At 42.6% G+C, this 21,814-nt stretch overlaps 1 protein-coding gene across 1 annotated transcript in view; it reads left to right on the top strand.

Annotated features, from left to right (window-relative positions):
• Positions 1 to 20,881, top strand: part of ACSS1 (acyl-CoA synthetase short chain family member 1) — a 132,932-nt gene extending 112,051 nt beyond the window's left edge. The window contains exons 13-14 of the mRNA XM_069768975.1: positions 15,861 to 15,982; positions 17,160 to 20,881. Coding sequence (XP_069625076.1) covers positions 15,861 to 15,982; positions 17,160 to 17,336 — 299 coding nt within the window. The 3' untranslated portion in view covers positions 17,337 to 20,881. The remainder of the gene's footprint in view (positions 1 to 15,860; positions 15,983 to 17,159) is intronic.
• Positions 20,882 to 21,814: the final 933 nt, after the last annotated feature.

Raw genomic sequence — 21,814 nt, 5'->3', positions numbered from 1 at the left:
TCTGTTTGCTGTTGAATAAGGACTAGTCCGGTGAGGTGCACTCTGATGCGAGTCCGTGTTCAGTAGCTGGATTCAGGCTCTGTGGACGTGATTATCACATTTTTGTGTTCATCCTGACTCTTCTAATAGATTGCCAATCCAAAAGCAGACAATTTGGCAAGCCCACTGCAGAGCCGATCTATGATAGGGTAGGGTTCTGGAGGAGCGCAAACTATGAAGACACTGACAGTGTGGGAACTGTAAATCATGTCCCGGTCATGACTGCAGCCTATGAACCCTAACTAATCTCAGTGAATAAATGCTTCACTAGACTGGTCCTGGTTCATTAGCTTTCAGCAAGCTTCTGTCTATAAGTTGATCTTCCCCAACTTTATGCAGTTCCATAAAACAAGAAATATATGGCTAGAATCCCTGAATAAAAGTCTACATGGTTGTAGGGCAGTTTAAGGATATGTACACAAGGAGTCTTTTGGAGCAGGTCCACTCCAGAAGATGACTGAAAAATCGCTCAAAAATGCTTCAAAAAAACTTCAAAACCGCAAATAAAAATTTCTCCAGAAACTGAACAAAGAAGTTTCTGGAGAAGGTCACTAACAAATTTGTCATTTTTGACTTTCTCAAAAAAACGGATACTGGCACAGGAATTCGACTGGTGCCCCATAATTTAGTGTTAGCCCTCCTCAACCTTCATTTACGGTAATTGTTAAAGAAAGCAATAAGTAAAAACGAAGCTAAGGCCGAAGCATTGACACCAGTATTCTATTATTTCTTACGCAAAGCACGGCTCTGCAGGTGACGACAGACATGAACTCCTCAATGTCCTACCTCGCTTAACACTCCACTTATCAACTTAGCATAACTGTATCAGTCAAAACATGTATGAAATGTTAGACACGGCCCACTGAAATAATCTCAAGGACAGTTCAAAGAGTTCTTAGCAGGACTCATATAAGAGGTTATGTAGGGTGCTGATTTATGGAAATGCCTTACCGAAGACTAAGCTAATGAGTAACCCTCATAAAAGTAGAACAGTTATGGTCTGTAACCCCGGTGTCTGCTGCAGATTTACTGCCTTAAATGATTATCACATCTACGTCTCTGGAACCTGTTCTTCACAGCTATCTGACCACTTGGCAAGTGAAATAGTGGGGAATACTGCAGCATCGATAGCAAGAAATCAGAATATAATCATACTTTCCAAACAATCTCACCATTGGCTCTCTTATTAGGCACTTCATTCACTATGGTTTGGACTTTAAAGGGAACCTGTCACCCCCAAAATCGAAGGTGAGCTAAGCCCACCAGCATCAGGGGCTTATCGACAGCATTCTGTAATGCTGTAGATAAGCCCCCGATGTATTCTGAAAGATGAGAAAAAGAGGTTAGATTATACTCACCCAGGGGCGGTCCCAGTCCGGCTCTGGTCCGATGGGCGTCGCGGTCCGGGGCCTCCCATCTTCTTACAATGACGTCCTCTTCTTGTCTTCATGCTGCGGCTCCGGTGCAGGTGTACTTTGTCTGCCCTGTTGAGAGCAGAGCAAATTTCTGCAGTGCGCAGGCGCCGGGCCTCTCTGACCTTTCTCAGCGCCTGCGCACTGCAGTACTTTGCTCTGCCCTCAACAGGGCAGACAAAGAACGCCGGAGGCGGAGTCGCAGCATGAAGAGAAGAAGAGGATATCATCGTAAGAAGATGGGAGGCCCCGGACCGGACCGCGACGCCCATCGGACCAGAACCGGACCGGGACCGCCCCTGGGTAAGTATAATCTAACCTCTTTTTCTCATCTTTCAGGATACATCGGGGGCTTATCTACAGCATTACAGAATGCTGTAGATAAGCCCCTGATGCTGGTGGGCTTAGCTCACCTTCGATTTTGGGGGATGACAGGTTCCCTTTAAAGAAAAACCCAATTTTTGCAACTTTCATTGTTGCATTTCAAGAGCCCTGTGGTTTGTTTTTCTGTAGGGCAAGTTGTGTTTTCCAGTGGCATTATTTTAGCATACATATAATTTATTCACTTAACTTAGCATTTTTTTCTGCATTTTACTATGAGGTAACAAGCTAACATTGTTCTTTTTTTCTTCCATGAACAGCACCAACTTTTTTTTGTCTTGCACTATGTTTAGCGTCATACACCTTACTGGAGGTGAGCTGCAATACCAGACATAGACCATGGTTATATGTGGCACTGTTTATAGAAACCAAGCAAAGCTTTTTTTTTCTAATCCAGGATAACCCCTACAACAGATAAAATGCACAAAAATATATTTTTAAAACAGGAAATAAGTGTGTGTGCGCCTAAGAAAGCAACCTCTGTCGAGGTGAGAAGGCTGTTAATCTTTCATCTAAATCATCCTTGTGTTGAACAATTTACCCACATTTACTGCTCAGTCCATTTACTTTACACAGTGGATAGTTTTCGGCCATTAGCACAGAGTTTATTGCACTAAGGACTCGTGATCGCAGCTGAGAATGGCATGCCAGTATGCCACACTGTATTGGAGATTGATGGTGCCCTTACAAGCCTAGAATATGTCCTTCAATAGGAAAAGGTGAATGAAGGGGTGCTAATTTTGTCTACCCCACCTTAAACTGAGATAGCAGAGAAGAGGCTTCACCAAAGAACAGAATCGGAATATGGATCAGGAACAGTGTGAGAGTTGGGAGATTAAAGGGAACTTGTCTGTAGGTTACTGTGCACAATTCTGCTGACAGTATCAGGTCGGCACCGTTATAATGATTAAAATGACACCTTGGTTGATGAAATCCGTCTTGTGGTTGTTGTTTAATGTTTATTTTCAGTTTTGAGTTAATGATATGCTCGTGCTCCGGGCAGCCAGGTCTTCATGTGGTGGTCTGATTAGGTATTCATCAATATGGGCTTCTGACAGGTCACTGATCCCTCACTGATCTGCCCCCTATTTTACATAATGAATATTACATAATTGAAAAAAAAAACACCTTCAGCAGCAAGCGCTGGTGCCGCAGAATGATCGCATGTGTCATGTACATTTAACTTTTTAATTTGACGCTATAAGTAAATTCATCCAAAAAAAATCTGCCTCAAAATGGCGCCGCCTGCACAGTAGCAGCTATTTACGATCCGATAGATGCTACTGTGCAAGCGCCAGCAGCGCCATCTTGGAGGAGGTAATTATTTTTCTCTAGCAAGATGGCGCCGCCGGCACCTGTGCAATAGCACCATTTTGAGGCAGATTTTTCTTTAACGAATTTATTTATAGCATTAAATAAAAAAATTGTACATTACACATGCAAACATGCTGTGGCGCCGGCGCCTGCCTGCTGAAGGTGATTTTTTTTTCAACGTATATAATATTATGTAAAATAGCAGGCAGGTCATACATATGAATTGAATACCTAAGCAGAGCACCAAATGAAGACCCCCCACAGGCCGCCTCGCAGCACGAGCATATCATTAACTGAAAATAAAAATTAAACAACAATCACAAAACGGGTTTCATCACCCAGGTATCATTTTAATCAGTATAACGGCGCCGACCTGACAATGTCTGTAGGTTACTGAGCACAATCCTGCTGACAGGTTCCCTTTAATCTCCCAACTCACACACTGTTCCTTATCCATATTCTGATTCTGTTCTTCAGAGAGCCTCTTTGCTATCTCTGTTTTCGTTTTTTGCTCCCCCTTCTTCCCAGAGCCATAACTTTTTTATTTTTTGGTTAAAATGGCCATGTGAGGGCTTGTTTTTTTGTTTGACAAGTTGTACTTTTCAACAACACCATTGGTTTTAACATATTCTGTACTGGAAAACAGTAAAAAAAATTCCAAGTGAGGTGAAATTGCAAAAAAGTGCAATTCCACGATTTTTTTTTAAAACCATGTTCACTAAATCCTAAAACTGACCTGCCATTATGATTCTCCAGGTCATTTAGAAAAGAAATATGTCAGGTTATATTTTATTTAAGTAGTGAAAAAAAATCCAAAATTTGGTAAAAAAAAACATGGTGCCATTTTCCAATACCTGCAAAGTCTCCTTTTTTGTGATCTGGGGCTGGGTTAGGGCTTATTTTTTGCGCGCTGAGTTGACGTTTTTATTGATACCATTTTGGTGCAGATATGATCTTTTCATCGCACCTTATTGCATTTTATTGCAATGAAGCGGAAACAAAAAAAAAACTAATTCTGACGTTTTGAATTTTTTTTCTCGTTACGCCATTTGCGATCAGGTTAATCCTTTTTTTCTTGATAGATCGGGAGATTCTGAACACGGTGATACCAAGTATGTGAATATTTGATTTTTTTTATTATTATATTTTGTATGGGGCAAAAGGGGGGTGATTTGAACTTCTATATATTTTTTTATATTTTTAAAAACTTTTTGCATGCTTCAATAGTCTCCATGGGAGACTAGAAGCTGCAGTACTTTGACCTCCTCTGCTACACACAGGCGATGATCAGATCACCTGTGTGTAGCAGAAATTCTCACTTGCTATGAGCGCCAACCATGGAGTGGCACTCTTAGCCATCTGGCAATGACAACAATAGATGTCTGCTACAGACCTCTGGTTGTCATGCCGATCCATAGGGGACCCGCGATCAAGTGACGGGGTCACCGATGGGTGGGATTAGCATCGTGCTTCAGGCAAGCGCCAAGTTTAATGCCGCTGTCAGAGGTTAATAGAGCAGTAGAGTGCTTTTATGGGAGTAGTAACGAGCATGTGTGACCAGTGCTCCCATAGAGATGAATAGCGGGACTTTGGGATCCACTATCTTATCAGTGGTGCAGGTTCCAGCAGTTGGACTCCAAGAAATCAAATATTTATTATTAGTGCTGTGGATAGTTGATAAATGATCTTTATAGAACAGCCCCTTTAGGCAATAGAAACCACTGTTAGTAGAGAAAACTACCTATGTACTTACCTCTCTCAGATGGCAAAAAAAATTAAAAATTAGGAGGCCCATAGTATTAATTTTATCAATAGCGGCCATAGTCTATGCAGAAATAAGTTTCAGGTTTGACTTTTAGGGTATGGTTACTTTATTAGACACAGATTTCAGCATCTAAATCCAACTACAATCCCTATTACATGCCCCATCACCATGCAATGTAATTGTGAGGGACTGATGGGTTGCCATTACAGCCAGGGGTCTGCTGATAGCCTTCAACGCTGCCATCTTAGCACTTGTTAGAAGTACAATCATAGGCTTGGCATCAAAGAAGACCATGATTTTCACTAAATATTTAAGTATTTCATTATTTGGTTCAAGCGTTCAAGTCTCATATGGGCACTAAAAGTTCATGTGAAGACTAAAAATAAAGTGTAAAGATAATTTTTTATGTACCGGTATGTTAATAAAAATTGGAATCATACCCCATTCCACAGTTAAAAGTTAATAATTTAGGTTTTTATAAAGAATTATTTGCTATTTTTGTGTCGATAAATCAGGCATTTTCAGGTTTCTGAAAATATGAAATTAACCAATAAGATCGCCAGAATTTCCTCTTTCTGTTTGGGCACCTCTGCCTAAAAATGCAATGAAAATGTACTATACACCCAAGATGACACTATTCAAAACTACAATTCGCCATGCAAAGATCACATAGGTTCATCAATGGAAGAATAAAAATTAATGATATGAACCAAAATCTTTATAAGTAAAGTTCAGAATTTTTTGAAACCAAGAGAAAAAACGTGATGTTACTGTAATTGTACTGACCTGGAGAGCCATGCTTCCAGGTGATTTTTACTACATGATGCGTGCTATAAAGTCAACCTCCCAAAAGACAAAACTTGGTAAAGTTGTAGTTTCTTCACCATTTTTTCTCACTTATATTTTTTTTCACTTTTCAATACATTACATGGTAAAATGAATGGTGTCATTCAAATCTACAACTTGTCCTGCAAAAAAACAAGCCATGAGGCCCCCCAGTCATATTAGATAGTCAACTGGTTCTGTCAAAATTGGCGAAATTTTGCTCTAATGTATATGGGGGCTATAAGTAGGTCAGTTGTATTCGTTTTACCTTTCCTTCTTCATATAGATAGTTTCAGGAATGAATAGCCATCTTGAAGCCACATTTTAGCCAAAGCATGACCCAAGCTTCACATACCCACGTGGTCAAAATTGTCGGTATCCCTTGTTTAATGACAGAAAAACCCACAAAGGCCACTGAAATACCTTGAATCTGACAAAAGTAATAATAAATAAAAAAACTATGAAAATTAGCAAATGAAAGTCAGACATTGCTGTTCAACCATGCTTCCACAAAATTAAAAAAAATAAATAAAACTCATGAAATAGGCCTGGACAGAAATGATGATACCCTTAACCTAACATTTTGTTGCACAACCTTTTGAGGCAATCACTGCAATCAAGTGATTCCTGTAACTGTCAATGAGACTTCTGCACCTCTCGACAGGTATTTTGGCCCACTCATCAAGAGCAAATTGCTCCAGTTGTCTTGTGTTTGAATGTTGCTTTTTCCAGACGGAATTCTCCCAGCAGCTTTGTGGCTTGTCAACATGTAGTTTGGCAAATTCCAGTCTGGCTTTTTTATGATTTTTTTTCAACAATGGTGTCCTCTTTGGTCATCTCCCATGAAGACCACTTTGGCTCATACAACGACGGATGGTGTGATCTGACACTGATGTTCCTTGAGCTTGAAGTTCACCTTTAATCTGTTTTGAAGTTTTTCTAGGCTCTTTTGTTACCATTCGTATTATCCGTCTCTTTGATTTGTCATCAATTTCCCTCCTGCGGTCACGCCCAGGGAGGTTGGCTACAGTTCTATGGATCTTACATTTCTGAATAATATGTGCAACTGTAGTCACAGAAACATCAAGCTGCTTGGAGATGGTCTTATAACTTTTACCTTTAACATGTTTGTCTATAATTTTTTTTCTAATCTCTTGAGACAACTCTTTCCTTCACTTCCTCTGGTCCATGTTGAGTGTGATACACACGATGTCACCAAGCAGCACAATGAGTATCTGTATCCCTACATACAGGCCCACTCACTGATTCTAAGATTATAGACACCTGTGATGCTAGTTAGTGAACACACCATGATTTAACAAGTCCCTTTTGTCACAGTATTTTCAGTGGTACCATCATTTCTGTCCAGGCCTATTTCATGAGTTTTATTTTTTTTTTTAAATTCTGTGGAAGCATGGATTAAAAACAATGTCTGACTTTCATTTGTTCATTTTCATAGGTCTTTTATTTATTGTTACTTTAGTAAGATTCAAGTTATTTCTGTGACCATTGTGGGTTTCTCTGTTATTAAACGAGGAGTACCAACACTTTTGATCACGTGTGTAAATGTATAGTCCCTGCCCTTTCTATTTCTATCATTTGCTCACGAGATCCTTCTTTTACATTTTAATGATGCGCCTAAGCTGTAGAGAGAAAACACCAAACATTTTTTATTTTTTTCCCCTGCAAAACTATTGTAATTGACGTCCATTTTATAGCAGTAGCTCAAGATTCCCTCTTATGATATTAATATTGGTAACTCTAACATACAAAAGGATGGTTTTTAAAACTTTGAGTGATACAATGAAAGCATGGTTCTAGATGATTGGCAGCACTCCTAGTTGTCCGTGACCTATGAAGTCTATCATTTAATAAATGTTTCCAGTTCTTCTGAATGTTGGGTTTACAATTTCCTGAGTAAATATATGATATCATGCAGCTAGAGCCGAGGATAAGCGTAATTTCTGACCAAAGTCTTTCATAAATTATTTGTTTTAATAGGAGGGACAGTCCATTATCAATAAACTGGTTATGAGTTTTGATCGCCTTCCAACCTCACTTTATTGTGTTTTCTCAGTCTGTCTTAATTGGTCTCTTGGAATCTAGCCACAAGCTAATAAGAATTTCCTATCATCCCTTGTACTTGGCGATCAATGCCTAATAATCAAATTTCAATTATCCAGAAAAATCAAAGTAATGTTAAATACATTTGTGTCAAAGAGACAAATGTATTATATGAGTTGTACCAGAAAAAAATTGATTTACAACTGTCAAAGCTTCACTTTTATTGCTTTGGTTTATGTTAATATGCACAAACTTGGTGGAATATTTTTTTTAATGTTTTTTGCTTATTTCTCAGCCATTCATTTGTAAACTTGCTTGACAACGGGCTTCTCTGCTCTACACTTAACAAGTATATATTTTTTGGTTTGCCAATAACTGTATCACTCCTATAATAGTTCTATCTTTTCTGACACACTAGTATTAGACTACTAATAGCCGATTGCTCATTTGCCTGACATTTATCTTTACTGACCCCTCTATATACTGTACATTAGTGCTCAAATCAGCCAAGTGTATGTGTTTCCAATGAGGTGCGGTGAGTAATGGTCCATTAAGAAGAGCCAATAATTAATGAGTGAGTATACATAGGAATGCTGATTAATCATTATTGACCCATCTAAACAGGCCAACAATCACAAAAGAAATTAAGAAAATAGTCATTCATCAGGTGCGATGATTTCTATCCATGTATAAAAATCATTGTCGGGAGCACATTGCCACATCGCCACATCGCCCTGTGTTATCAGGACATGTGCTGCCGATAACATGATGTCATACATTGTATTACCGATTGTTCTGTCCCTATCGCTGTTTTGTCAGCTTGCGTAATCAGGCCTGCAAACCATCGCCTTGTATACAGCCGATCTGTACTACATTAAAGGGAACCTGTCACCCCCAAAATGGAAGTTGAGCTAAGCCCATTGGCATCAGGGGCTGATCTACAGCATTCTGGAATGCTGTAGATAAGCCCCCGATGTAACCTGAAAGATAAGAAAAAGAGGTTAGATTATACTCACCTAGGCGGGCGGTCCGATCCGATGGGTGTCGCGGTCCGGGGCCTCCCATCTTCTTACGATGACGTCCTCTTCTTTACTTCATGCTGCGGCTCCGGCGCAGGCGTACTTTGTCTGCCCTGTTGAGGGCAGAGCAAAGTACTGCAGTGCGCAGGCGCCGGGAAAGGTCGGAGAGGCCCGGCACCTGCGCACTGCAGTACTTTGCTCTGCCCTCAACAGGGCATGTGATAGACTTCTTTCGACACACTCTTGTACTTGGCAGTACTTTTATTGCCTCTCGGTATCCCAATCTGCATCTGGTGAGGTATTTTCTGGGGTTAGGACTCCCATGGCTAGATCAACTGGTAGTTTACTAGATCTTCCTCTCACCAGGTATGCTGGAATACAGTTGGTGGAATTCACTGGAATGTGGTTGTACAAATCTACCAAGTCTGGCAACTTCTCTGGCCATAAGTTTCTTTCATGTAAAGGCAAGGTCTTCAGTAAGTCAATCACTGCGTGGTTCATCTTTTCACACATTCCGTTGGTTTGTGGGTGGTATGGTGTTGTTCTGATCTTTTTGCATCCGTACAGGTTGCAGAATTCTTGAAACACTTCCGCTTCAAAGGCTGGTTCTTGATCAGTGAGTACTTTATCAGGATATCCATGTGGTCTACAGAAGTGCTGTTGGAAGGTTTTGGCTGTTGTCTTTGCTGTCTGATCTTTGACAGGTACAACTACCAGGAATCTGGAGTAGTGATCCACAATTGTCAAAGCGTAGGCATAGCCTGACCGGCTTGGAGTTAGCTTCACAGGTCTAAGGCCACCAGTTCAAGTGGCTGTTTGGTGACTATGGGCTGTAGGGAAGCCCTCTAGCTGTAACGGTCCTATCTGCGCAAGCTACATGGGCCACACTCTTGGCATCACTTTTCGATCACTTTCCTCATGCCAAACCAGTAGAACCTTCCACGAAGTAGGATCTCTAACTTCTTCCATCTGAAGTGTCCTGCTCCATCGTGGCACGCTTCCAGAACCATTGGCGCATCTTGTCTTGGGACCACTCTCTGCCAGACCATCTCGTGAGTGTGTGGGTCAATACTCCTCCGACACAGCTTACCATCGTACATAAACAGTTTGACTTTCTCTTTTCACAGCTGTTGAGTCTCTTGTGGAGCATCTGGACCAGGGTGCGAATTGGCTTGTGTCAGCAGCTCCTTGACCAGACGGACCGTGGGGTCACTGTCCTGTGTCTCGGCCCACCCATGGTGGGGCAATGGGTCCAGCGTGGCTTCTTGCTTGTTCCTGTTCCTAACATAATGGGAATACTGAGTTGTCTCAGGGCGGTGGAAAGCTGGCAACTCTATTTCTTCGAGTGTTTCTGAATCTTCTCCCATCTCTGGCAAATTGGGCATCCTGGACAAGGCATCGGCATTTGCATTCTTGTGCCCCACACGGTACTTGATTGTGAACTCGTAATTGGACACCCGGCCATCCATCACTGCTCCAAAGCACCTAGTTTTGCTGTCTCCAGGTGTGTCAGTGGGTTGTTGTCCGTGAAGATGGTGAACCTTGCCGAGGCCAGGTAGTGCTTGAACCTCTCTGTCATCGCCCAGACGATAGCGAGGAACTCCAGCTTAAAGGAACTGTAGTTTTCAGGGTTCCTTTCTGTGGGGCAAAGTTTCCTGCTGGTGTAGGCGATTACTCTTTCTTTGGATTTCTGTACCTGGGACAACACGGCTCCCTTTCCCATGTTGCTGCCGTCCGTGTACAGCACAAACGGTTGGTCATATTCAGGGTAAGCCAGTACCTCATCTCCTGTGAGGCTATGTGCACACGCACAGGTTTTTTCATGTTTTTTTTGCATTTTTTGGCGCTAAAAACGCTATAAAAACTCATTAAAAACGCATACATTATGCATTCTATCATTTAGAATGCATTCTACATGTTTTGTGCACATGCATGTGTTTTTTTCTGCGAAAAAAACGCATCGCGGTAAAAAAATGAGCATGTTCATTATTTTTGCGGATTTTCTGCGTTTTTCCCGCAATTCTATGGATTTGGGAAAAAACTCACAAAAAACGCACCAAAAACGCGTAAAAAACCGTGTCAAAATCGCAGTAAAATCGCGGTAAAAACGCATGCGGATTTCTGGCAGAAATGTCTGGTTTTTGTCAGGAAAATTTCTGCAAGAAATCCTGACGTGTGCACATACCCTGAGAGCCAACTTCAATCGAGTGAAGGATCCTTCCAGCCCATTGTCCCAGTCAAATGGGGTATTCTTACCCTTGGTTTTCTTGGATTGGCCCACCAACAGGTCTTGTAGTGGTGCGGCTATCTTGGTGAAGTCCTTGATAAATCTTCTGTAGTAGCCTACCAACCCGAGGAACTGCCGGACTTCATGGAGGTTGCTGGGCTTTGGCCAGTCTCTGATCACGGTGACCTTGTCAGGGTCTGGTACCACTGCTTCGGTGCTCACCACATGGCCCAGGTACTTCACTTTGGGTTTCAACATATGGCATTTGGATGGTTTTACCTTTAGGCCAAAGTTAGACAGAGCTTCGAACACTTCGGCCAGGTGCTTCAGATGGTCCCCATAAGTCTTGGAGAAGGCGATGACATTGTCCACGTACAACAAGACGGTTTCGAAGTTCTTGTGCCTGAGACAGCACTCCATCATCCTCTGAAACGTTCCTGGGGCGTTGCACAGTCCGAACAGCATGTAGTTGAATTCACAGAGACCCATTGGTGTGGTGAAGGCCGTCTTTTCCTTATCCGCCTCTGCCGCGGGAACCTGCCAGTACCCACTGGTGAGATCCAAGGTAGAGAAGTAGTTAGCAGATTTTAAAGCAGCTAATGACTCTTCTATTCTAGGCAATTGGTATGCATCCTTGTGTGTAATGCGGTTTATCTGCCAATAATCTACACACATTCTCATGGTGCCATCCTTTTTCCTGACGAGGACTAATGGAGCTGCCCAGGGGCTGCAACTATCTCTGATTACCCGAGCCTCCTTCATCTCTCGTAACATGTCTTTGGCACACTGACAATGTACAGGCCGGTATCTCTCCTTAATGGGCGGATGATCTCCCGTGGGGATATGATGTTGAATCCCTTTTACCTGCCCAAAATCTAGTGGGTGTTTGCTGAATACTCGCTCATACTCATGGACCACTTGGTAAGCCCCTTGTTTTTGGTGTGATGGTGTAGAGTCAGTGCCCACGTGTAGTTTCTGACACCAATCCTCCATTTGTCCTGCAGAGCCATTGTCCTCCACCTGGTTGGACGGGACCAAGGGTTCTGTTGCCTGTATTACATTATTATCAACAGTAAACAGTTTGGCAAGTGTGGCATATTTGGTTAGGTGGACCTCCCCTCCACAGTTAAGGACACGTACTGGCACCCACCCCTTGCGGACTTCAACCACCCCTCTGGCTGTCAGGATTGTTGACCTACTATCTGAATACACAGATTCTACCAGGGCCTGGTAGTCTTTACCTCTGAGGCCTATTGCTGCCCGACACCATATTAACATTTCACTCCTGGGAGGTATTGCGATGGGGATCGAATCACTCACTGTGGCATGGCCAATTTCTCCACCAGATAGTTCTACCTGCTGTCTGCACCAGAGCTCTGATTTCTTTCTGCAGGACACATTGTTCACTGGAACCAGCAGTTTTGGCCACCTGTTGTAATAAGACAATAACCTCTGCAAGACAATTTTCTATGACATTAGTACCAATGGTCATCATGGGGTTACGTTCACGTCTGTCAATATCAACAATCACCATTCCATGGGCCTTCAATTCTACCCGCCCCACCTTAATGGTGACCTCTTTGTACCCCACCTGTGGCAACGGCTGACCGTTACTGGCTACTATTGTCAAATCATCATCTGGGCCACGATTAATGTCTGTGTCAGCCCAGTACCGTTTATATAGAATGTAAGGCATAGTTGTCACCTGAGAACCGGTGTCCAATAAAGCGTTCATCAGGATGCCGTCGATCACAATGGGGAGGACAGGTTGTCCTCCGACGTACTGTACTTGGCTCGCCAGTTTTGTGGTCCTGGTCGTCCTATTCCTGGGGGTTGGCCCTCTGCCCCAGGGGTCACTCGTTTAAATGACAGAACCTTGCGATGTGTCCTGCCTGGTCACAGCGGCGGCACATGGGTCGTCCGTCCTGATGCTAGCGATCGTAGTTTCTCCCTCTGGTCAACAGGATCCTCTTCTGTCATCGCCAGGGGACGTCCTCTGGTCTGGAAGCCTTCTTGATCTTCTCTTTCAGTGACTCCTGCAGGGACTACACGGTTTTAGCTAGTGCAGCTATGCTTTTTGTCAGTTCCTGGACCTGGAGGCATAGTCCTGTGGAAGAATCATCATCCAGGATCTGTGCGTCGGCCTCAACTGGGACCTGATGGCAGGGTTCCACCTACTGGTGGTACATGAGGGCTGGACGCCTAGGGAGCACTGTGTGGCTGGGATGAGGTTCATGCAGCACCCGGATGGCCCTGTCCTTGAATTGCGCAAAGTCCAGGTCAGGGTTTTGCAAGGCCCAGATGCGCAGCTGGGTCCTGTGGTTGCCGGACAGGAGACCCTCAATGAACTGTTCCTTTAAGAGTTTGTCTCCATCCTGCACACTGTTAGGGTCAACCTGTCTGATGGCCCGCAGTGCCTCCTGGAGATTAAGGGCATAGTCCTGTATGCTATCCTGTGCTCTCTGCTTGCACCTAAAAAACTTCATTTTAATTTCTGCAGCGGTGCGGTGGCCAGGATTTCACTTCTCTTAGGGCTGCGCCTATCAATTGTCCAATTAAGATGCTGACCTTTTAATGCTCGGTCAGGGGATATACCTCAAATAGGCTGCAGAGTCTTTCTTTAAAGTCACTTAATGTATGGGACTCCCTGGAATATTGTGGAAGCCAGGCCGCTCCAGGAATATAGGGCAAGGACAGCGGCATGATGGGTGCTGTAGCTGTAGCGGGGTCCGGCCTGCAGGTAGAAACTGCGGGGCCTGTAGGGCCTGGTGGCAATATGGGGCCTGCATGTGCGTCTGCGGCGGGGCCCGGGGGTGCCAAGAGTCCAGCGGCTGTGTCCACCCTGAGGTCTTGGGGCATAAGAGGGGCTGCAGCTGCGTCCGCAGCCATTTCTCCCCCCTGGTCTGACATAGCTTCTCCCCCTTGCTAACCTTATAGGGGCCGGCATCTCTCCTCCGGAGTTTGTAGTGGTTCCTCCGGCGCGCAGTCTGCAGTGGTCCTCGGTCCTCCATCCAGCACTTTGCGGCACCCTCACTTCTGGCTTCGCTGTACGGCATCTTCACTTCCGACGTTCCTTTCGCAGTGCGGCACCCGTTTCCTTCTTCGCGCTCTTTCCGGCTGGCTCCACCCATGAAGGTATGTCTCCTCCTCGTGCTTCACGCGGCGTGGCAATGGCGGCAGTTTTGGCAGCAATTTACAATGCACAGTCTCTTAATAAATCACGGTTAGGCACAGTCTTTTAGGCGCACATGACCCGATTTGCTGAGTCAGTCCATCCTGTTCTTGATGAGTCACCCACCAGGGCCATGGGGTACCCGGTACCGGGTCCGGTGTTCACAGGGGGATGTCACGGTGGCGACCCGGTCAGTGGCCCTGGGCGCCCATGTAAAAGGGATAATTGAATAAAGTTTATGTTTGTGACACCACCTGTGGTATTCGGTCAGTGGTGACCGACGCTGCTTTAAGGGGTCCTCTGGGGTGATGTTATGGCAGCTAGATGGTATGACTTCCCACAGGTGAAGTGTATCCCCAGGGCTCCTGGTGTGTAGATGGAAGATGGTGAATGGCGCAGTAAAGAACAAGGACACAGGTTTGCAGTCTCTTTACCTGGTTTACTGAAGACTTCAGGCAGCCACAGTCCAGAGTACCAGATCACAGGGCAGGCAGGGTCCGGCTGGCTTGGAAGCGAATCCATAGTCCCCTTTACCAGGTGGAGTTAAAAGCCTTCCTCTAGCTCGGTGGTGTTGTAGTCCCTTACTGCCTATGACTTCAGATAAGGTCCTCACAGTTATTCTCTCTGACCCCCATATAGGATAGGACAATACCTGCATGACAGGAAACTCGAGCCTTTTTACAGGGACTGTAGCACGCCCCAGGCTCTATGTGTTACTGTGTCTCAGGTGTGTGTGGCGGACAGGTAACTTGCAGTTCAGCTGTCCTGCTGGTCTCTGCTATGTGTCTTAGAGTCCCACAAAAGCCTCGGTGTCCCGGCTACTGGTGATCTGCGCTTCAGAGGGAGATAGTTCATTCGCAGCTGGACTCCCCTGATGTCACTCTCCTGTTCTTCGCTCTCCTGCACGCTCACTGAGCGATGTTCATTCCTTCTGCATGTCTCTTTCTCCAGGGGCTGTAGTAGTTCAGACTACAGGACCCCTTTAGACCTTCTGACACTCTATGTCGGTCTGCTCGCTTCTCTGTCTGTAACTTTCTGAACTCTCTCCATCCATATCAGAATGTATATAGGGGAGTTCACCTTAAACTTTGCTTAGAGCTCCCCCTTCTGGCCTGGAGTGTGAACCTGTTGTATGCATTGTGATTACCTGATAAAAGATATCCTTCATCGCTTCCAAACGTAACATCATTCTCCCCGTGCGGAAAGCAATGTCACTGTGACAACCAGGACCCTGGGGCGTCACACTGCCAAAAGTGAAGAAAGAGGGTAAAAGCATTTTACTGTTTGAAGTATTTAAAGATGTCTTTCTTGAAAACAGATTTCTTTATAAGCTAAAAAATGATGACTTTGAATGAGGCAACTTCTATAATGAAATAGAAACTGTCCTTGCATTACCACCAATTTTTTAGAGGATTCTAATTGTGAAGTGCTATTATGTATGCCAAACATGGCTGTGATTTGAAGCTCTTAAGGCCCTTTTGCTACCACACTCTATTTATCATATTGGTTTCTTCTCTTTTCACCTTTTAGCCCCCGAGACACAAGAGTCCAGGTGAACGGTTATCCTTGTTTCCCCTATAGATAGTCCCCTGATGCCAATTACGGTAACTATTAATGTGTCCTTTGTCTCTTTCTCTTTCAGCTGCATTTGCTTTTGTTGTATTAAAAGAAGGTATTACAGTCAGTGAAAAAGCTATAATAGAGGATCTGAAGACCATAGTGGCCACAAAAATAGCAAAGTATGCCATACCTGATCATATCCTGGTAAGTTACATTTACTTAGGAAGTTCTGGTTTAGATAGTCAGAATTCTAAGAAATGTTAATTTATTTCAGATTGTCAGGTAGTGGGTTTTATGTTTTTTTGAGAACAGCATAATTCAAGGGAAAAGTTGGAATGGTGTGATATTGTACATTTTTGTAAAGAGACCAAGAGAAAAAAGACTTTAGAGGGATCCCAAGAAAGAACTATTGGTAATGCTTTTCCTCTAGAGAGCAGAGAGCTCCATAGGTAACTTTTATGGAATGGTCTCCATTCCAGGAACACTTCCGATGTAGACTATTGTGGGTCAGGAAAAAGGCTGGTGTACACAGCTCAAACAACCTAATTATCTGACCTGCTAATGCTATGGGCTCATGGTAGGGTCTAATACTTCTTACTGGATTGAGGGCCACAAAAGCAACATGCAGTTTATATTCTCAACAGTGTAGAATCCTTAAAAAAAATGCCCTCCAAGCACTACCATCACAGGGGCAAGCCTACACTGCCTATAAATTTCTTTAAGTTATGTTATAGAGTGAGTGGTCACCCACTGGTCACCCACTGTAGGGCTGGTGTATGAGGGTGTAAGGCTAAACCACAGAGTAGCCATTCAAAACAACTACTTGTTCGATTGTCTAGTAGTTTAGGCAGGATTATTTCCACCGGCTGTGGCTGCAGATCCATGGAGGAGAACCAGCTGGGGCAAGGAGGGCCTACCACAGAAAAGGCAATGCAGTCATCCATTGGGGTAGAAAGCTCCCAAAGATGTTCTGTTGCAGAATTTGGCGAGAGGCAGTTCATCTTGTAGGTGATTAGATGGAGTAATATACTGTACATGATGGAGTTCATAGTAAATATGTGCCAGGCAGAACATTCCAGAATTATTAATGAAGTGGTCAAGGGGGTCTGGTAAATGACTGCTCTCCTTACTTCAGACTATAAGATGCAAAGACATTTAAGCAAGATTTTTCTAAAATGTGGTTTTTACAGTCCAAAAAGTACAGAAGGTACCAAATAATATTTACTATAAAAAATTATAACACTTGCTAAATATTTTTTCCTTTATTCCGGGTTTGCTTTTCCATTTCTGAAATGAAGGAGATGGGTATTTTTCTTTTGCCTTTGTATGATGAAATAGACTAGTATTAATATGTAGCATGCACTATCTCTCTCTCTGCCAGATGGTGAAGCGACTTCCAAAAACACGTTCAGGAAAAATAATGCGGCGTGTGCTGAGGAAAATTGCTACTGGCCACACAGAAGATCTTGGAGACATAACCACCCTGGAGGATCCAAGCATCATCGATGAAATTCTGGAGGCATATGAGAAACACAAGACAGAAGAGACCACCAAATAACAAGCTGATAACTGTTAGCATTAGAAATAAACATTAGAGATATAGTTTAAATCGCCTTCAAAAGTATGAAAAAATCAGGTTTATTTTCATTTTCACAAAGTTTTTGTAGAATTTTAGATGTACAGTACAGAAAATCTATACAAAGACCATTAGCTACCTATTACAGAATTCTGTACAATGTGCCAAACTAATGTCTCTATACCTAGAAGCAGAAACATAAGGATGAAGTTATCAGGTGCCTTATCAGCACTAACAAACGCACAGTCTAATGTAATATACGGTTCTCACCAACTACACCTATAACTAGCTGAGTACAGACACTGGGGACAGTGATGGTTTTTAACTACTGGAACCTATAGGCCGAAAACATCTTCTGATAAGACTTTGCCAAAAGCAGGGCTGTTAGCCAGACATGTAGTTGCTATAGGGGGCTAAGGAAGAAGAAGGCCAACATTATGGTGTCCATCCTTCTGATCAATGAGTAGTGTGAACCTGCAGAAAACTCCCTTATGTTTTACACTAGATGAGTGGCCTTTTATATGGATGGCATGGAGACCTGAACCAGCACCAGAAGGGGGTCTCATTATACTATTGCCGCAAGTCCTCCTTCTCTCTTTGTTTGTCCCTGGCTAGTAACATGGAAAACTACATTTTTACCAAGGTGCAGTACAATTAAGATTTGAAATCATTACATGGAAAGTTGGGCACCGGCAGCCATTGTATGAACCATAATCATGCCCTGACAACGAGGACCAGGTATCTTATTCTGCAGGACAACGATTAGGCATGTACGTCTTAGGAAAAAGCTGTCACTTAAACTGTATTTCCACTGGCCAATAATCCATCAGATTCTAACGTTAATGATCTATGATAATTGTGTAATGTGAGTGGGTTGAGCAACTGCCCGATGAGTCCAAAAGCATTCGTCCAGCATGAAATCGTTTAGCAGAGCAAAAACATTTTCGTTCAACTTTTGAAATTTTGTAATGTAAATGGAGATTGTTCGCTCTTTCTACGATGTGACCAGCGAAAAGGAGGAGTGGGAATGTAATTCCTCATTAAGTACGGCTGTCAGTGATTGGGTTCACTATCAGTTAGAGCGTTGGAACGAGTGTTCGCTTCTCTAATTCTAATTCTCTTTGTACAGTATCAACGGAAATATTTGTACAATACTTTATGGATTCATGTATTTGATATAAATAGTATCATTTTTGGGATGCGAACGACAAGCACACTCCTCCACTCAGTGTGTCTTGGACGCAGTGAGTGACAGCTCCGTTGTCCACTATAGTGCAGGGGAGTGCTGAGCTGTTGGTATTTTCATTGACAGCTCAGCAGTCCAATCTGAGACTGGGAGGTGCTGAGCTTCTTTCAGGTGTTTCCTGTTCCAAGTGATTATTATTATTATTTACCCAGATTCTTAGCTAAGTTGCTAGTCCCAGATCTCTGCCAGACATAGCATTTGCTCAGTGGTTTGCCTTGTATTCCTGTGCTCTGTTTGTTGATCTATTGCTGCCAAACCTTGGACCTCGTTCTGACTATCCGATGACCTAGTCTCTTGGCCCTGATCTGTTATCTTCCTGCTATTCTGACCTCAGAACATGACCTGACTTCGCCCTTGTCTTCTGACCTCAGAATGTTTGACTACCCTTCCTCACGGCTTGTCCATGAGTAGTGACTAGCGTCACACACACTTCAGATCACCTATCTAGGTGAACATAGTGCAAGATGTCCAATATTATGATCGCTATTCAGCCATTTCATTCACAATCATCGTCTCATAGAAACACTGGCCTGACACTGTTGGCTCGTCTTTAGTTACAATCTCATTGTTCATCATTGGAACTATTATCTCCTCATCTAAACAAACCTTTAATGGGGTTGTCAATGATTTACAACTAAAACCTATTTCTAACCTTGTAATTCCCCCATCATTCTACCATTCCAGTGTGGCAGCTCCGGTAATGCTACAAGACTGTTGATATAGCTGTCACCAGAGCATGGTCGGCACAAGATTACTGCATTGCAAGAGAGTGTTTCAGCCTATAGTTATATTATTTCTGATATTTCTGACTTTATGGCCCTTTTTTAAATCTTGTACAAGTTTTTAAACTGTCTTTGCTAAACTTGGGCTTAGGGTGTAGAAATCACAGATCCGTGGATACATTGTGCAATGTTTCAAGACCATGTCACTCTTGCTTAAAATGTGAGAACACCTGAAATCTCAGTGTTTCTTGCCAAATTGTTTCATGTCTAAATGTGTCATGTCACATGAGGTACAGAGCCTTAAAGGGACTGTTCAGTGACATAAAACAGTTATTTTGTTGGTTTCTAAATGTATATAATAAAACTTACAATGTAGTTTAAGAATGAATAGTGTTCGATTGCCACAATTTCAGACCCAGTCCCATGCCCAAGAAAGCTCGATTTCCACGTTTGTTCAGCTCCTCCTTTCTCTCTGTATTAGCAGGAGATGAAGGAGGCTGGCTGTCTGGTTCACTTCAAAGGATAATACGGCCCCTTACACTGTTTTTATTCAGCGTTGCATAGAGGAGGCTGGCTTAGCGATTGAACTGAAACAGACCAATTTTAAGCATATCACCGACATAGACGGCAGGTTGAACAAATGTGGAAATGGAAATTCCTAGACTCTGGGGCTGGCACTGAAATTGTGAAAGGAGCAGTGTTCATATTGACTCTATATTAGTATTTTTATTAAGTTATATCCACAACCCTTCAACCATGAACTTTGTATTTCATATTGGAAATGGTCAATAAATTATCATTTAAAACAGAAAAGGATTTATGTCCAAAAGATAAAATGTCCATGAATTTTACAATTCATTTTTTTGTGACTTTTTTGTGACTTCAGAGTGATTGGTAAAGTTACTAACAAAGCCATTGATTTTTTTTCTGTTCTGTTACAGCAGTCAGGTGACAATGGGAAGTTCGTATTAGTTTCTATCATTTAATTTACAGCTAACAACCAGGATGACTGCATTCCCTGCTACTTTTGCATAAATCTCTGTGCAACAAAACCTAGAGTGACAATACCTTTGTTAACAAAAAACAATGTAATGAAATAATTACCAGAGAATGTCTACAGTGGTCATTTCTGATTTATGAATTTATTAAAAAATGTTGGAAATATTCAAGATAATTCATAATAGCATGAGTGTATGCTGTGATAAATGATGCACATTTAGAAGAATATCTAGTAGAAGTAACTCACTTGGAGTGATAACATGAAGTTTGCTCTTCCTAAGGAAATACAAAGAAGAGGATTCATTCAGACCAACCCCCTCTAACTATTTAGGGTGACATGGGTTGGATAGAAACGAATATTCTAATAATTTAGTTAGAGAAATACATCTCAGTTCACATTATTTCTGAAACGAGAAGCAATCATTTTGTTTTCTCTTTTTGTATAATAGGCTGATAAGATGTTTGTTTCTGTTTTATTGCAACAAATGGGGTATTCTATTGGATGGACAGGTCAAAGAGCTCAGTTAAAATGGATTTTCAATAAAGTATATTTACTGTAATTATTTCTATGTGTGTTATACTTCTAGCTACATTAGTACCTTCTCTGTGATGGAAGAATATAGATAAAAACAACACAAAGGAGATGAGTTTTGCTGTTTTTTTTTCTTGTCATTTTTTTTAAATTGATGGGAATCTGTAATCAGGTTTTTTGTATGGAAACTGAAAGCACCATGATATAGGGGCAGAGACCCTGATTCCAGCGACATATCACTTACTGGACTGCTTGGGGCAGTTTAAAAAAAAAAACTGTTTTCTGTGCTGTAGATTTAGCAATGCTATGAATGCTGAGCTCTGTATAACCCCGCCCACACCTCTGTTGGCAGCTTTCTGTGTATACTGTACATTGTCGGCAAGCTGCCAATCAGTGGTGGAGGCGGGGTTACACAGATGGACTTCCTGGCACAAGACACTAAGTCCTGCAGGGATCATCTCCTCCTAATAAAACACTGATTGTAGTGAAGCTACAGCAAGTTGCTGAGCAAGTGACACATTCCTGGAATCTGTCCCTATATTATGCTGCTTTCAGATTAAAAATCAATAACCCACTGCCAGATTCCCTTTAATGAACTGATCACTAACATCATAACTGAATAACATTGGTCCAAGTGCTGTCCTCCTTAGGTCAGTCTTTTTTATGGACAGCACTTAGATAAAAAAATACAGTAGTGTGAAAGCACGCTTAGGCTGCATTCACACCACCCTGTGACATGACTGTCCGTGGTCCAGTTTTTATCTCAGTCAGTATACTGAATCATTGAGTTTCATTGAGTCACACATCAGTTTTAAAAACGGATCCATGTTTCTCATGGGTGAGACTCCAAGCATGTCCTATTCTCATCCATTTTGTGGATCAGACTCAACTATTAGGCCGGGGTCACACTTGTGAGTGCAATGAGAGAAACTTGAGTGAGTCTCTCGCATCAATACCTGGC

This window comes from Ranitomeya imitator, chromosome 5 (genome assembly GCF_032444005.1).
Source record: "Ranitomeya imitator isolate aRanImi1 chromosome 5, aRanImi1.pri, whole genome shotgun sequence".
NCBI lineage: Eukaryota > Metazoa > Chordata > Amphibia > Anura > Dendrobatidae > Ranitomeya > Ranitomeya imitator.
The sequence above is the reverse complement of the archived record's forward strand: the minus strand, read 5'-3'. Positions and strand labels throughout refer to the sequence as shown.